Source organism: Heterodontus francisci, chromosome 6 (assembly GCF_036365525.1).
Source record: "Heterodontus francisci isolate sHetFra1 chromosome 6, sHetFra1.hap1, whole genome shotgun sequence".
Lineage (NCBI taxonomy): Eukaryota > Metazoa > Chordata > Chondrichthyes > Heterodontiformes > Heterodontidae > Heterodontus > Heterodontus francisci.
The window spans coordinates 71,554,013-71,571,393 of record NC_090376.1 but is presented as its reverse complement, the minus strand read 5'-3'; the positions used below and the strand labels follow the sequence as shown (position 1 = coordinate 71,571,393).

Genomic DNA, 17,381 nt, shown 5'->3' with positions numbered 1-17,381 from the left:
TTTCCACCTACCCCCAATAACTTTCCACCCCCTTGATTAGCAAGAATCTACCTACCTCTGCCGTAAAATATTCAAAGACTCTGCTTCCACTGTCTTTTGAGGAAGAGAATTCCAAAGACTCATGACCCTCTGAGAGAAAAAAATTTCGCCTCATCTCTGTCTTAAATGGGTGACCCCTTATTTTTAAACAGTGACCCCTAGTTTTAGATTCTCCCATAAGGGGAAACATCCTTTCCATATCCACCCTGTCAAGACCCCTCAGGATCTTATATGTTTCAATCAAGTCACCTCTTACTCTTCTAGATTCCAGCGGATACAAGCCTACCCAGTCCAATCTTTCCTCGTAAGACAGCCCGCCCATTCCAGGTAATAGTCTAGTAAACTTTCTATGTACTGCCTCCAATGTATTCAACGAGCATCCACAACCCTCTGGAGTAGAGAATTCCAAAGATTCACAACTCTTTGAATGAAGTATATTAACCTCATCTCAGTCCTAAATGATCAGCCCCTTATCCTGAGACTCTGCCCTCGTGTTTTAGATTTCCCAACCAGCGGAAACAATCTCTCAGCATCTGCCTTATCCAGCCCCTTCAGAATCTTGTATGTTTCAATGAGATCACCTCTCATTCTTCTAAATTCCAGAGTAAGAATGTGAAGGCTTTACATACACAGGGTGCAGAAAATATTTAGAAGAATGATTCCAGGGATGAGGGACTTCAGTTACGTGGGTAGACTAGAGAAGCTGGGGTTGTTCTTCTTAGGGAAGAAAAGGTTGAGAGGAGATTTGATAGAGGTGTTCAAAATCGTGAGGAGTCTAGACAATAGATAGCAAGAAACCGTTCCCATTGGTGAGAACCAGAGGACATTGATTTGAGGTGAATGACAAAAGAACCAACATGAGCAGCAAGTGGTTAGGATCTGGAATACACTGCCTGAAAATGTGGAGGAGACAAATTCAATTATGGTTTTCAAGAAAGAATTGGATAAGTACCTGAACAGAAAAAAGTTTCAAAGCTATGGGGAAAGGTCAGTGGAGTGGGACCAGCTGAATTGCACTTGTAGAGAGTTGAATGGTCTCCAGCTGTGCTGTAAACTTTCTATGATTCTTTGTCATCTTCCCTATCCATATCCTTATGTGGATTGGCATCAAATTTTGCTTTATAGTGTTCCAGTGAAGTGACTTGGGTCATTTTATTACATTAAAGGTGACCAGGTGAGCTGCATGGAAGATGGCAGGATCCCCAAGGACACACTGTACAGCGAGCTCGCCACTGGTATCAGACCCACCGGCCGTCCATGTCTCCGCATTTAAGGCGTCTGCAAACGCGACATGAAGTCCTATGACATTGATCACAAGTCGTGGGAGTCAGTTGCCAGCGATCGCCAGAGCTGGCGGGCAGCCATAAAGGCGGGGCTAAAGTGTGGCGAATCGAAGAGACTTAGCAGTTGACAGGAAAAAAGACAGAAGCGCAAGGGGAGAGCCAACTGTGTAACAGCCCTGACAACCAATTTTATCTTCGGCACCTGTGGAATAGTCTGTCACTCTAGTATTGGCCTTTATAGCCACTCCAGGCGCTGCTCCACAAACCACTGACCACCTCCAGGCGCTTACCCATTGTCTCCAGAGACAAGGAGGCCAAAGAAAGGTGATATATACAGTGGCGCAGTGGTTAGCACCGCAGCCTCACAGCTCCAGGGACCCGGGTTCGATTCCGGGTACTGCCTGTGTGGAGTTTGCAAGTTCTCCCTGTGTATGCGTGGGTTTTCTCCGGGTGCTCCGGTTTCCTCCCACAAGCCAAAAGACTTGCAGGTTGATAGGTAAATTGGCCATTATAAATTGTCACTAGTGTAGGTAGGTGGTAGGGAAATTTAGGGACAGGTGGGGATGTTTGGTAGGAATATGGGATTAGTGTAGGATTAGAATAAATGGGTGGTTGATGTTCGGCACAGACTCGGTGGGCCGAAGGGCCTGTTTCAGTGCTGTATCTCTAATCTAATCTAAATTGTTGGAATCATTGTGTTTGCAATCTCCCTCTGTCCAGTTAATCTGTCATCACTCTCTCTATTCACTTATTCTGTATGGAATCTCCAGTATTTGTTTGTGTAATTTCTCTATCCAGTTATTGTCTGTAATTTTTATCTCTCCCTCACTCCAGTTATTCTGTCAGTAATTTTTAATCTTGGTGTCAGTTATTTACTTGTGGCTCTGCAACGCTCCCCTCTCATTTTGTGCTCTTTGTTTCTCTATCTCAGTACTTACAGTTAACCCAGTTTCTCTTGTTTCCTGGTCCTACCCCAGAGAGCGGTGTCCTCCTTACTCCCGTCCGGCTGAACCACCATCAACGACAGCTCGGAATAGATCCACAGGCCGCTCCTTGCTCCTGCTCCCTTGAACTATCATATTAGATTTACATTTAAATATTGCATTAGCTGCACGAAATTGGGGATAAAAAAATGAATAATATTAATTATTTACAATAGGAATAAAAGATGAAATGTTGCAAAACGCTCAGCCGGTAAAGCAACATTTACACTGTGTAAATGAGAGCAACAAAGCTTACGACAGGCTCTCTCAGGGATCGAGGCGGAGTCTGTTCGGGGGCGGGGACAGGACGAAAACCGCTCGGGGGCGAGGACGGAATCTGATCGGGGGTGGCACCGGGGCTGGGGCTGGGGCGGATTTTGTGCTCGGGGGCGGCACCGGGACTGGGGCGGGATTTGTGCTCGGGGGCGGCACCGGGACTGGGGCGGGATTTTGTGCTCGGGGGCGGCACCGGGACTGGGGCGGGATTTGTGCTCGGGGGCGGCACCGGGACTGGGGCGGGATTTTGTGCTCGGGGGCGGCACCGGGACTGGGGCGGGATTTGTGCTCGGGCCTCCGGTTGGACAGGGTTCTCGACCTGAGGGGGTGGGGTTTGAGCTTGATTGATATGCGGTGGATGGAGCTGAGCTTGTTGGAGATTCAGTGATTTTGGCCGAGTTGTTGTTGAGTGTGGCCTGGCTGGTTGTTCTTACGTTTCGCACTAATCAGGCTTTTGCTGCTAGCAGTTTTTGGCCTTCAGGTGATGGCTATCCTGTGCAGGAAGGCGAGCCGATTAACGGTAAGTTGGGCTCACGTTGTAACTGAGGTCGCTGTTCATCCTCCAACTTGAGGCCTTCACTCTGCAGCCCGGACGTGTGATGGAGTCACTTAGTCGTTCTGGGCAATGTACACTTGTTGCCGTTGTCGCTTTCAACGTCTTTTTTTGGAGGCGGTGGCGGAACCATTGCTTATTTAGGAAAGTGAATAAATAAATGAATGTCTCCTTTAGCATAGGGCCAGCGGGTAAATCACAGAAATTTGTTTGAAATAGTTTCTGAAGGAAACAGACTAGAAGATCCCTGGTTCCACCTGTCTGTGCTGCAACAGATAATAGTTTTACTTCTTCTGGGTCAGAGATCGGGAAACGTCAGGACGGAGCTGTTGCTTACTCTTCATTAACTCCTGGTGGAAAGGGGATCTTGAGAATGTAATATTTAAGATTGATTAGCTTGCAGATAGTCACTCACTAGGCTCACACTTGGATGAGATATTGGGGGACCAGAATTACTGGCGGCTCATTTACAATTATGTACACATCTTACAAATGCTGAACTGCAACTGGTGTTGATTCTAATTTTTTTTATTCGTTTCATGGGATTTGGGCAAGGCCAGCATTTGTTGCCCATCCCTAATTGTCCTTTAGAAGGTGGCGATGAGCTGCCTTATTGAATTGCTGCAGTTCATCTGGTGCGGGTACACTCACAGTGCTGTTGGGGAGTTCCAGGATTTTTATCCAGTGACAGCGAAGGAATGCTGATATATTTCCAAATCCGGATGGTGTGTGGCTTGGAGGGAAACTTGCTGGTGGTGGTGTTCAGAGGCGTCTACTGCCCTTATCCTTCCAGGTGGAAGAGGACATGGGTTTAGAAGGTGCAAGAAAGGAGACGTGATGAATTGCTGCAGTGCATCAGCGGTATTTTGCTTTTGAAGGATGTCATGAGGCAACAATCACCTGCAAGTTGCACACAATCTGGACATGGACATAAATTGTCCTCTCGTTGAGTCAAAATCTGGAATTTCCTACCTAGCACCATTACTGCCATTTCAAGGCAACAGGGTTCAGCAATAAATGTGGCCTTACCAGGATCACCCATGTCTTTAGAACAAATTTTTTTGCAATCCTAAACCAAAAGCTGCTAATTTCATATACAGTTGGTGAACACTTCAATTATTTTTGTTAAAGACCTTTTGCGTTATGAAACCATGGCTGAACAACTGTATAAAAGCAAAATACTGTGGACGCTGGAAGTCTGAAACAAAAACAGAAAATGCTGGAAATATTCAGCAGGTCAGGCAACATCTGTGCAAAGAAAAACCAGAGTTAATGCTTCAGGTCTGTGTAACCTTTCATCAGGTAAAGAGACACCTTGGCTGCTATATTAGGTGTTGTTTGGCATCTTTCCATTCCTCCATCTATGGAAGATGATGGACATGCAGCAAACAATCATTTAAGTGGGGTGTCTTCTCTTGGTGCACCTTTGTTGATGGCTGTAAAGGCCAATCCTTGAGAGGCAGGTTCTGCCACAAGTGCTGCACTTGAAGCTGCTAAGTGACGCTGTGAGTTGTTTTTGATGTTGGCGCCTGTTGCCAAGCTGCTGTAGCAAATGGTCATCGTGGTTGTGCACACCAGTCCGCAGGATGTGCTGCTATTTCCCTCTTTTGCCAGCTAGTGACTCCCAAGCGCAATAGTCGACATTTACTGCCTTCATGTCACGCTTTCAAGCATCACTGGTCGTCTGGCCGCGACTACCTCACCACACAGAAGGTCCTTGGGTATGCGACCGTCTTCCATCCTGCGGACGTGTCCAATCCACCGAAGCTGCTGCTGTTTGATTCGTGCCAACGCACTTGGGAGCTCTGCCTTTGAGAGTACTGCCATATTTGTGATTTTGTCCTGCCAGGATATACCCATAATGCGCCACAGACCGGGAAAATGGAAATTATTGAGCTTTTTCTGGTAGCTGGAAGACCTATATTTCACAGCCATAAAGCAAAGCGCTGAGAACACAGGCCTTATAAACCAATAGCTTGGTCCTAAGAGTCATCTTGGTGTTATTCCATGCACGTTTCGCAAGTCGGTCAAAGATGGTAGCTGCTTTCCTTATTATATTAGGTGTACAGTTGTGGATTTGTAATGCAAATGCCATAACACAAATGTAAAAGTTACAAGTGAATACTGGATTCAATAGTCACGAAGTAGAACTAATACTTTAAACATTTAAATGCAAAAAAAATTTACAATACTGTATTTGTTATCATTACTCATTATGCATCCACTATGAAGTTAATTTGTTAATTATTTATCAATTTGAAAAGTAGCTGCTTTTGCAATTTCATCCAGCACTGCCATCAGTAAATACTCCTTTATTTTTTTCTGTGGAATATTCCGTTAACTAGGAAGCTAATTCAATTTGTTGCATCATGTAATGTAAATTAATTACTTTTAAGACTTTTAATCCCTTTTTGCAGAACTTAATGGAACAGTTTTTGATTCCATTATCATGGCCTGGATTCATACGATTGAAATTCACGAAGACTCGTATTCCAGAAAAGGTGAGAGCATTGTTTAAACTTTTATGTGTAGTCTCTAATCAGATTTATTCATAGATAGTCCATTTAAAATTACGGTCTGGCTTAACCTAATAGTAAACCCATCATTACACTCATAGCTGCATGAATGCTTGAGTGTCATCTCTTGTTCCCTTTTCATCTGACAGACCTGCTTAGTATTCTAGTCTCTTTTGTTTTTATTTTCTTGTACAAGTCAAATGTCTGCATCACCTGGTGTCATCAGAAAATTTCATAGAACTATGTCGGTGGTGAAGAGGAGGGATGGAATAGAAGAGTATTACAACAGTGACTAAATTTCAAAAGTATTTCATTGGCTGTAAAGCACTTTGAGACCTCCTAAGATCATGAAAGACACTATAACTGCAAGTCTTTCATGAAGGTTGAATGGAGAACCAGGGGATGTGGGGAAGGAGGGGTGGTTGTGGTAGTGGGAAAAGAGTGAGAAAGGTTGGGTGGAGTGTGTTTTGGTGAGGGGGAGGAGAACTGGGTCAACTGAGGAGAATGGTGGGGGGGATGGGAGGAGAGATTGAGGACAAACAGAGGGGGAAGGTTAAATTCCTCAGTAAACCTGCAAATACCATAAGTCCTCCAGTACTCTTCACCCGGGTAAAAACTGCTACAGCCCAAAATTCTTACCTCCCCCACCCATCTAATCATATCTATCACCTGTCTACTATATATTAGCTACCGGTATACCGGTGTATACTGGGCTGTTGACTGAAGGAGCGTATGATCAAAAACATCACTCAAAAGGGGAAGTCATACAATTTGATCCCAAAGCATTGGTTAAAAATCCCACAAACATATGCACTAAAACAGCATTTCACTTGGTTATAGTAAATATCACAAATGATGCATTATATGGTTTGACATCCTGATCATTGAAAGAAAATGTTCTGCAATTCACTGTGAGCAACTCCATCTTTGGTGATATGTGCACACACATCAGAGTATATTTGTTTGCATACAGTACACTGCAGACAGGAAGAAATTTTAGAAGAATAAGAAATTTGGTTATTGCTTAGCTTTCTGTTCTTTCTCCATTAATCAGAAAATGGCATTTGGAAAAGTATGGCGAATAAATGAAAGTCATCATGGATTTGTTAAAGGCAAATCGTATTTGACTAATTTGATCTTTGAAGTAACAGAAGGTTGATGAGGGTAGTGCAGTTGATATGTATATGGACTTTCAAAAGGTGTTTGACAAAGCACCACATAAAAGAAGAGCGAAGTACTGAGGATGCTGGAAATACTCAGTCGGTCTGACGAACGGTCATCAACCTGAAACATTAATTGTTTCTTTCTCCACAGACGCTGCCAGATCTGCTGAATATTTCCAACATTTTCTGTTTTTATACTACATAGCTGACTTGTTAGCAAAATTAAAACCCATAAGATTAAAGTGGTAGTGTGGATATGAAATTGGCTAAGGGACAAAAAGCAAAGACTGGTGGTGAATGGTTGTATTTCATACCCAAAGTGATTCCTGACAACACAGTGGCCCGCTGATGTCATCGGAGTACGCCAAGCTGCACACATGCGCAGCTACATCTTGCCAGGACTAAGTGCCGCATGCGCAGTATGACGTCGTCGCATATCCGCGCTTGGTCCATCTTAGCGCATGTGCGATAAAGCGTCATAGGGTATCCAGCCCCCCACTCGGCTGTAGGGGAGATATTGAGGCTGTAGCTTGATCCCCGTCACTCACTCCCGCCCCCGGCAACTCACTCCAGGCCTCGATGCTTCCTCCTCTCAGCCGCACGCTCCAGACTGGGCTGCTCCCCCTCACTCCCCTGTTCCCCTGGCTGATTGTTACTGGCTTTGTGCCGCCCCATTCTCTGGCGGGTAGTGCGGAGAGCGACCGGAGAACGGCGTGGCGATAGCAGAGAACAACCGACCAGGGAAGTTGGGGGGAGCAGCGAGGTCTGGAGTGAGCAGCTGATGGGGGAGGGGGAGGAGGAGGAGAAAGCGAGTTGCCGAGTGGGGGAGCGGCCAGTGGGGCGGGAGCTATTGGCTGCGCTCGGGTGAAATCAGTCCTGGTCAGTCATATAAATGAATCACAATAACCAATTTTATACTCTGCCCGATTTTCAATTGGAGTGATAATTCACTATCTTCCAATGGAAATTCAATCATAAAATTCCTTTTGTATTTAATAGGATTACTGGAATATTAAATGCATCTGCGAATTACAGTTGGTCTCCTATAACTACATAGCATATTACTGGGCTTTCATCCAACTTAATGTAAGGTTAGTTTGCTAGAATAATCTAGCCATAAGCATTTCCTGTGCTAAATTGAGCAGCACCATCTTTAATCCTGGCAGCTGCCTGAACACTTGGGGTTTGCATTTGTGCATGTGCAAGTACTGCGCCACCTAGTGGTTGCGTTGTCAGCAAACGCAGCCTTTCATACCGGAGGAAGGTACACAGTTGTGCTCCCCAGGGATCCGTATTAGGACACTACTCTTTTGAGATATATTAATGACCTAGACGTGGGTATATATAGGGCAACAATTCAAAGTTTGCAAACTCAAAAATGAAATAAGCAGTGAAGAAGATTGTAACAGGCTTGTGAATTGGGAAGACACGTGGCAGATGAAATTTAAGTAGAGAAGTGAAACATTTTAGTAGGAAGAATGAGGTGAGACAATATAATCTAAATGATACAATTTTAAAGGAGATCCAGGAACCGAAAGACCCAGTGATTTGTGTATACAAATCTTTGAAGGTGGCAGGACAAGTTGGAGAAGGCTGTTTAGGGAAAAAAAAGCATTTGGTATTCTTGTCTATAAAAATAGAGGCATAGAGTAGAAAAGCAAGGAAGTTATGCTAAACATTTATAAAACACTGGTTAGGCCTCAGCTGGAGTATTTAGATCACTTCTGGGTCCTACACTTTAGTAAGCATGTCCAGGCCTTGGAGATGGTGCAAGAGATTTACTGAATTTTTCTTTTAGGTGTCAGCTGTGGCTCAGTTGGTAGCACTCTCACCTCTAAGTCAGAAGGTTTTGGGTTCAAGTCCTACTCCAGAGACTTGAGTACAAAAATCTAGGCTGACACTCCATTGCAATACTGAGGGAGTGTTGCGTGGTTGTAGGTGTCAAAATGAGTTGTGAAACTGAGGCCCGTCTGCTTTCTAAGGTGGATGTAAAAGATACCATGGCCAATATTTATCCCTTAATCAACATTACAAAGACCAATTATCTGGTCATTATCACATTGCTGTTGGTGGGTGTTTGCGGTACTTCATTGGCTGTAAAGCAATTGGGGATATCATGATGTCATGAAAGGTGCTATATAAATGCAAGTTCTTTCTTTTACTGGAACAATACCAGAGTTGAGGGACTTCAGTTATGTGGAGAGACTGGAGGAGTTCTCTTTTAGAGCAGAGAAGGTTAAGAGGATATTTGATGCAGTGTACAAAATCATCAATGTGGTTGATAAAAGTAAATAAGGAAAACTGTTTCCGTTGGCAGAAGGCTTGGTGACCAGAGGACTGGGATTTAAGGTGTTTGGCAAAAGAACCAGAGGAAACATGAAGAAACTCTTTTTACACAGCGAGTTGTTGTGATCTGGATTGCACTGCCTAAAAGGGTGCTAAAAGCAGATTCAATAATATCTTTCAATTGGACAAATACTTGAAGGGAAAAAAGTCTATCGGGCTATGGGGAAAGCACAATGGAGAGGAATTGGTTGGCCAGCTCTACCAAAGATTTAACTGCCCACCTTCACTAGAGAGTTGAAATTCAGTATCTCAAATTTAGGAGTTAAAATCAAAGTCCAACGTTGGGAATGCCATGTAACTAATTTGATGGTTTATCTGCATAAATGATTTTTTTTGTGTAATCTATTTGTCTTATTGGTTGTAGATGTTTGAAGTTGAGCCATCTGATCATGCAAAATATAATGGTGATCTAGACCATCCACACCAACTGCACATCGTTACCAGAATAAAATGTACAAAACGGCGTCCATATTGGGAAAAGAAAATTGTACATGATCTTGGATTAGATAAGGTGAATTACCTTTTCTCTGCGTTGTCTATATTAAACCTCTTGTGTTTGCTAGTAGTACTGTAATAAGTGTCCCATCCCTTCAGGATAGCCGAACTCTTAATTTTTTGGTCCCAACTCTCCTCTGTTCTTTCGCATTGGATTCTCCTCTGTTTGCCATTTAGCTGCTGTGTCCAATCCAATTCACCACTTTGCCCAAACTGATTTGCTGCCTTCCTGGCCATTCAACCCTGCAATAGCTTGCTTTCCACTTAACGTTCCTCAAACTTTTGGCCTTAAAACCCATCTCCTGCTTCCTCATATTGGCACAGTGATGAGCGCTTGTTAATTTTCAATTCCTTTTGTCATTGAGATATGTTCACTTTTTACTTTTGTGCATGATGGGATGTGAGCATAGATAGGCAATGTCTTTGGTTAGATTCCATTGCAGATTTTGTAAAACATCAAGCCAAACCAGCGTGTCACAGGATACCTGTGGATGAGGAAGGCTATTGGCTCATCTGTCCAGAAAGACCTTGTGCTCCACCCCTCCCTCTCACATTTCCACACACCCCACTGCTCTCATGCCCGCATTTCTGTCCTTGGTCTGCTGCAGTGTTCCAGTGAACATCAACGAAAGCTCGAGGAGCTGCACCACATTTTCCGATTAGGCACTCTACAGCCTTCAATAATTTCAGAACATGACTGACCTTTTTTTATTATTTTATCACTTTTTTTATTACCAAGTACCTGCCTTAATCTTGGTTTTTCATGTTTGTGCTTTTGGACAGAGCTGTTCATTATTCTGTCATCATTTTGTCATTAACACTCACTCTGCACTAAAGCTTTGTCTGTCAACACAGCAATAGCACACTCCCTTTGCCCATGACCTCCTTGTCAGTTAATCTCTCCTGCCCTCTGCCCAATCACACACTGTCCCTTTTGTTCTCTTTCCCCCCCCCCCCCCCCCCCACCCCTGTTTCACTTGCTTAAAACCTATTACATTTCTAACCTTTACCAGTTCTGATGAAAGGTCACAGACCTGAAATGTTAACTCTGCTTCTGTCTCCACAGATGCTGCCAGTCCCACTGAGTATTTCCAGCACTTTCTATTTTTAGATTTCCAGCGTCCTCAGTATTTTGCTTTTATTATACTAATGAGATGTCTGGTTCCAAGCTGGAAAGGTTCAGTCTAATGCCGGGCTCCACATTCAGCCGGTTCCTCCTCTTTGTTTTCAGCCCCACAGGTGCTGAAAATCCAATCTCATAGTTATATGTTGTAACAGTAACATTAATCTCACTTATAAAACTGCATTGTTGTTCCTTGTGCGTGTGACAACTCATGCTGCACACGCCGGAGTCAGTCTGGCTGCATGATGTCACACGAGTGTTGGGCATGAGGGTTCTGGCCTGCTCTCTCTCAAGGCCTTAACCATGGGGCTGCATGTCACTGACTTGCATTTTCGACTAGCCCACAGACCACCAGTGGTCCTCGGACCAGACTTTGAGGGCCACTGCTCTAGACCACTTGAGTTTTCCAATTTATACAGGGTTGATTAGAAATCATCCATTAAAATAACATTCATATTTTCTTTCACCCTTTTTATCTCTTCATAGAGCAAGCCATCTAATTTCTTGTGTTGAATAAAGTCTATAGGGTATATCCTAGTATTAGTTTTTTTCCCCCCCCACATATTTATATCCAAAGCAGTTCTTTAAGTGCCAGTTGTGACTCAGTTGATCGCACTCACCCTTCTAGGTCAGAAGGTTGTGAGTTCAAGTCCCATTCCAGAACTTAAGCACAAAAATCTAGGCTGACACTCCAGTGCAGTACTGAGGGAATGCTGCACTCTGAGATATCTTCTTTCAGATGAGACGTTAAACTGTGGCTCCATCTACCCCCTCGTGGACGTAAAGATCCCATGCTACTATTGTGAAGAAAAGCAGGGGAGTTAACCCCAGTGCCCTGGCCAATATTTATCCCTCAATCAACATCACAAAAAACAGATTATCTGGGCATTGTGGCATTGCTGTTTGTGGAAGCTTGCTTGTGCAAATTGGCTGCAATGTTTCCTACTTTTCTTCTTCATAGGCAGTCCCTCAGGAACGAGGATGACTTTCTTCCACTCCAGGGTTGTGGGTCATTACGTGACTGAATAGTCCAATTCTGGATCCGCACACGCTGCCACAGGTGGGGTTTGGTGAGGCAAGTGAATGGGATGCTCGAATTTCTGAACGCTTCTTCCACTGTTTGCACTTGGTTGCTGCCTGGGCATGTTGACGTTGTTCAAACTGGCTGGCACTGTCGCAGATGTTTTTCCATTTTGGGCGGTCTCGGGCAAGAGATTCCCACAAATCGGTGGCGATATCACATTTTTCAGGGAGGCTTTAAGGACATCCTTGCAGCTTTTCCTCAGTCCGCCTCATAGCCTTTTGCTGTGACAGAGCTTGGAGTAGAAAGCTTGTTTTGGGAGTCTTGTGTCAGACATGTGGACGATGTGGCCCGCCCAGCGTGACTGACTAGCCAAGACCAGTATCTCAATACTGCGGATGTTGGCTTGAGAGAGGACACTGATATTGGAGCACCTGTCCTGCCACTGACTTTGCAGGATCTTGCAGATGCACCGCTGGTGATATCTCTTCAGGGCTTTGAGCTGTCTGCTGTACAGTGTCCATGTTTCCGACGCATACAGGAGGGCTGGTGACACTGTGGCTTTGTAGACCATGAGCTTGGTGCCAGGTTTGAGGTCTTTTCATCACTCTCTTCCTCAGATGGCTGAAGGCTGCGCTGGCACACTGGAGGCAATGCTGAGTTTCATCGTCGATGTTTGCCCTTGCTGAGAGGAGGCTGCCAAGGTATGGGAAGTGATCAACATTGTCCAGTGGTTCCCCGTGGATCTTGATACTTGGGGGACAGTGTTGCACTGTGGGAGCAGGTTGGAAGAGGACCTTTGTCTTCCAGATGTTTAACTTAAGGCCCATTCTTTTATACGCTTCTGTGAATGTATCGATGAGGGTTTGAAGCTCAGCCTCTTGAGCGTGCGCATACGCAAGCATTGTCAGCATACTGCAGCTCGATGACAGAGGTTGGAGTGGCCTTGGTTCTGGACTGGAGGTAACGTAGATTAAATAGTTTGCTGCTCGTCCTGCAGAATTGATCTACTCTGGCAGGGAGCTTTAAGGAGATGAGGTGGAGTGTTGGGCAATGAAGATGAAAAAGATCTTTGGTACGATGACACAGCCTTGATTGACCCCAGTTTGCACTGGGATTGGGTCAGGATTGGCAAGGATTACAGCTTGCATGTCGTCATGCAGCAGGCGGAGGATGGTGACGAATTTCTTCGGGCAGCCAAATTTGAGGAGGATGTTCCATAATCCCTCTTGGTTGATAGAGTCGAGTGTCTTTGTGAGGTCAAACAAGGCCCTGTACAAAGGTTGCTGCTGCTCCCTGCATATCTCTTGGAGTTGATCTTGCTGTGAAGATCATGTCCACTGTGCCTCTTGATGGATGGAATCCACATTGTGATGCGGGTAGGAAGCTCTTCAGTCATGGGGAGGAGATAGTTGAGAAGGACTCTTGCGATGACATTCCCTGCGGCGGACAGCAGGGATACGCCTCTGTAGTTACCACAGTCGGTCTTTTCAACTTTTTTTGAAGATGGTCGTGATTACGCCGTCTCTGAGATCCCCTGGCATGCTCTCCTCCTTCCAGATGAGGAAGATGAGACCATGTATTTGTGTCAAGAGTGCCTCTCCACTGTATTTTAGAATTTCAGCAGGAATCCCGGCGGCCTTTTCTTTTTGCTGTTGGATGGCCTTTTCAATCTCATGTCAGGCTGGGGTTGTGCTGAGGTCGTGGTGGGTAGCATGCTGTGGAATGTGGTCGAGGGCGCTCGCATCAAGGACTGAGTCGCGATTGAGAAGATCTTCGAAGTGCTCCTTCCAACGAGCACTGACTGCCTCTCTGTCCTTGATCAACGCCACTCCATCTTTTGCTCTCAGTGGGGTAGGTACTTGGGCCGTAAATAGTCTGCCCTCAAAGTTACCATAATCAGCACTTGCGAAGATACTTTTGGTTTCTCGACCGGGAAACATCAAGACTGGTTTGACGAGAACAACCAGGAGATCCAGGAGCTACTAAATTGCAAGCACAAGGTGTTCCTGAATTGGAAGCATCACCAAAGTTCGAGGGGGAAAAAGCAGGTATACAGACAATTGAAGGCTGAGGATCAACAAAAAATACGTGACCTAAAGAACAGCTGGTGGGCTGAAAGAGCGCAAGAAATACAGCAACTCGTTGACAGCCACGACATGTTTGGATTCTTCAGCACAATGTTTCCTACATTACAACAGTGACTACACTTCAAAACAAAGTACTTCATTGGCTGGAAAGGGTGGTGAAAGACTGTGTATAAATGCACATCTTTGTTTTGTAGCTGTCTCCTCTGCTTATAAAAATAGTGCCAGACACTGGGCCTGTGAAAACATGAGGGTTTTTTGGACTTTGCTATCTATAATTGCATCTTTCAATCAAAAGTTAATAAAAATGTAAGCCTAAGCCTCTTTTGTGTACCGAATATTGATCATTCTTAGTTTCCTGCACCTTATCCAAAACTTGTTTTATATATTACTTCATACCCCTTAGTCAGATTTTTTTAGTCCACTAAAAATAGTTATGGTGTAGTGTAAAACCTACTTCATGAAATAGCTTACTGTACTCCTGAAGCCCAAGAATAAGCACACTAATTGCAAACTTTGTTTCAGCTGACTGGACACCAGATGACATGCACGGTCATTCTCTATTTCCATCAACGTTGCTTATCTGCTCTCTAGGGGGACACTATTTTAAAATTAGGGGTTGCCCTTTTAGGACAGAGGAGAAATGTTTTCTCTGAAGGTTATATGACTTTGGAACTCTCTGCCTCAGAAGGCAGTGGAGGAGGCAGGGTCATTGAATATTTTTAAAGCGGAGGTAGATAGATTCTTGTTAGGCAAGGGAATCAAAGGTTGTCGGCAGTAGATGGGAGTGTGGAATTCGAGACACAAACAGATCAGCTATGATCTGATTGAATGACGGAGCAGACTGAGGGGCCGAATGGCCTACTTCTGCTCCTAATTCGTATGTTTGTATGATTGTCTACTTTTCCCTTTATCATTGTAAAAACCTCTAATAAATCTCTTCTTGGCCTTCACTATCACAATAAAAACAGTGCCAGTATCTCAGGTCTCTCCTCATAACTACAGCTCTTCATCCCTATCATCATGTGATGAATCCATGCTGAAGGTGCTTTATGCCTTTAACAGGGGTGAGAGTCTGAAAATCAGTGGCCGTCAACGATTCGTATGTCCTCTGATTACCAACCCTCCAACCAGTGGATACAGTTTTTCCTTATCTATCAAAACACTTCATGATTTTGCATATCTATTCAATCTCCACTTAACCTTCTCCCTCTGAGGAGGACAATTCCAGCTTCTCTAGTCTCCCCATATACGTCAAGTTCCTCATATCTGGTAGCCTTCTATTCCTGTCTCCCTTGCACTTGTAATTATACAGTACCTTTAACATTGAAAAAATATCTCAGGCACTTCAAAGGAGCATAATCAGATGAAACAGTTATGATAAACTTGTATACAACCTTGGTTAGATCACTTGTTGGAAAGTTCAGGTGCATAGAACATAGATAGTTGCTGGTTCTTGTGAAATCTTAGTCTTGCAAGAATTGGCATTGTAGATCAGAGAAGAAAATGGTAGAAACAAATTCACTAATTGTGAATTCAGATTTCCTGAACATGTTGCCATTCCTACCTCGAATAACGATTAAAAGCAGTGCATCTTTCAGTGACAGTGAGATTACGTCTGTTCTATTTGAGAAGCTTAATTCTGGCCACATGTAAGATTAGATAAATCAAATGTTCAATATTTCTCACTGCTAAGTTTCGAGATTGTTAAGAAAATAAAACAGTTTCTTAGTCATTGAGTGTATGCTAACGTAAATGAAACAATGTATAATTTAGTTTGATGCTTTACATTTGCAACACTTTTTTGTAGGTCAAGGATACAGCCTTTGCTGCTTAGGAACAGAAGGTTAATATAAAAAAAGACTGCTTGAGGAAACTAGCAATTTCAAAATGTCTAGACATTTTCATATTAGTGTCTGGTATTGGGGCTGGAGAAGTTTTCTGTTTGGGTCATTTGGCACAAAAGCTACCTGTTGAAGAGATAAAAGTAAGGTATTTAGGACTATGTTATGTTAATTTAATTTCTCATGTATGCCATTTAGAAATTCAATTTGTAGATACAATTCAACGGAATTAGAGTTTAAGGTTTTAATACATTATAAATTTCAAATAAATTCTCCTTATTTTACCAGTCAAATCAACCACGGATCCATAAGAATGTTCCGTCAGTTAACAATAAACTAAAAGTCATCAAGCATCTTGTAAGGTTGGTGAGTTCCAGTAAAATAAACTTTGATTTGTTTTAATTTTAAAATTGTAACTCAAATTTAATAAATATTTCAAATGTCTTTGCAGAGTCCAACCCCTGAAATTGCCACAGGGGCTTCCAACAGAGCAGGAACTAACTGATACTTACCTGAAGAGCACTGGGGAATTAATTATAAGACGCCACCTGCAACCATTGGAGCAAAAAGCCGCTGAATCCTAAGCTGCTGCTTGTGTCTCACTTGTATGTCAAATAAATATTCAATTTTATGTTTCCAAAAAGTCAAATTTCAAGTTTATCTTTAAAATATCTAATGGAAATACTACCTACATCTCTCATTCTGCATTGACCCTGAAAACGACACTGAAGTTGTTATACCAGAGCAAAAGTGGATTACATTTTGGTTCACTACTGTACAATGAAATATATTCTACTTCAACATTGTGTAGCAATCTTAATAGTTTGGATGTTAAGCTTCCTTCAGTGCTCTTCAGCAAAATAAAACCAGTAAAAAAAAAATTAAGTTCATATGTAACAACAGGAACATGAAACACCACATTTTGAATCCTGTTTGTATTTTAGAAAGAGAACAGCCTTCTAATTCTAGTTGCATTGTTTTCTCTTCAGGCCAGTAAATTGTCTAATCCGTTCTCTGCCATCCAGATTAAAAATTTCTGACAAAATGCTGGAAGCGCTCAACAGGTCAGACAGCATCTTTGGAAAAACATGGGGTTGATGTTTCAGGTTGATGACCTTTCATCAGGACTGGAACATGTTACAGATGAACAGGAACAAAGCTGGGGAAAAGTGGACAGGAAAAAGGAGAGGTCTGTGATTGGATGTAGGACAAAAGATGATTAAATGACAGAAATAATGATGGTACAAGACAAAAGAAGATGAGAGGAATTAGAGTAACAAAAGGTGTGAGCAGACGCCCACTGACTTGGCATTTTACTCTTTTCCAATGAAGCTCAACACAAGCTCTGAATAGGATCTCGTCTTACTTGACAGCCTCCAGACCTTGACATCAACTAACAACTTGAGACCTTAACCATCGCTCCCATGGCAGATGTTGGTACATAGGATGGATGCACCAGAGCTACTGAGAACAGGGGAGGTGTGGGCTGGGGGATTCCCCTTTTGTACAAAATGGGCAGGGTGCTCTGCTCACCTGATGTCTGCATACCTTTCTTCCGTCACATTCCTGGGCCACGGAAGTCTTCTCTGCTTTTACCAATTTTGCATGTTTTCCTCACACTCAGCTGTAATTATTAATTTTTGGACTCCTTT

The 17,381-nt window shown here is 43.4% G+C and overlaps 2 protein-coding genes across 5 annotated transcripts in view; one reads left to right on the top strand and one right to left on the bottom strand.

The window, feature by feature from the left end:
* mitd1 (MIT, microtubule interacting and transport, domain containing 1) overlaps positions 1 to 2,652 on the bottom strand; it is a 51,799-nt gene extending 49,147 nt beyond the window's left edge. The window contains exons 1-2 of one of the 3 annotated variants that reach the window (XM_068033904.1): positions 2,562 to 2,652; positions 2,261 to 2,430 (exon numbers count right to left, since the gene is read on the bottom strand). The gene's annotated coding sequence lies outside the window, so the exon portion shown is untranslated. Of the gene's footprint in view, positions 1 to 2,260 lie in introns of all 3 variants that reach the window. The other 2 variants (XM_068033905.1, XM_068033903.1) reach the window with 2 other exon arrangements.
* A 255-nt stretch (positions 2,653 to 2,907) lies between these two features.
* On the top strand, positions 2,908 to 16,378 carry mrpl30 (mitochondrial ribosomal protein L30). Of its 2 annotated transcripts, none has more exons than XM_068033899.1 (5): positions 2,908 to 3,101; positions 5,552 to 5,635; positions 9,524 to 9,670; positions 16,018 to 16,095; positions 16,181 to 16,378. In XM_068033899.1, the coding sequence occupies exons 1-5, from the start codon at positions 3,066 to 3,068 to the stop codon at positions 16,232 to 16,234; spliced, it is 399 nt and encodes a 132-aa protein (XP_067890000.1). In that variant the 5' UTR covers positions 2,908 to 3,065; the 3' UTR covers positions 16,235 to 16,378. The 2 variants fall into 2 exon arrangements, with proteins under 2 accessions (XP_067890000.1, XP_067889998.1); XM_068033897.1 differs by having other exon boundaries at positions 2,909 to 3,101; positions 16,018 to 16,091.
* The last annotated feature ends 1,003 nt before the right edge of the window (positions 16,379 to 17,381 follow it).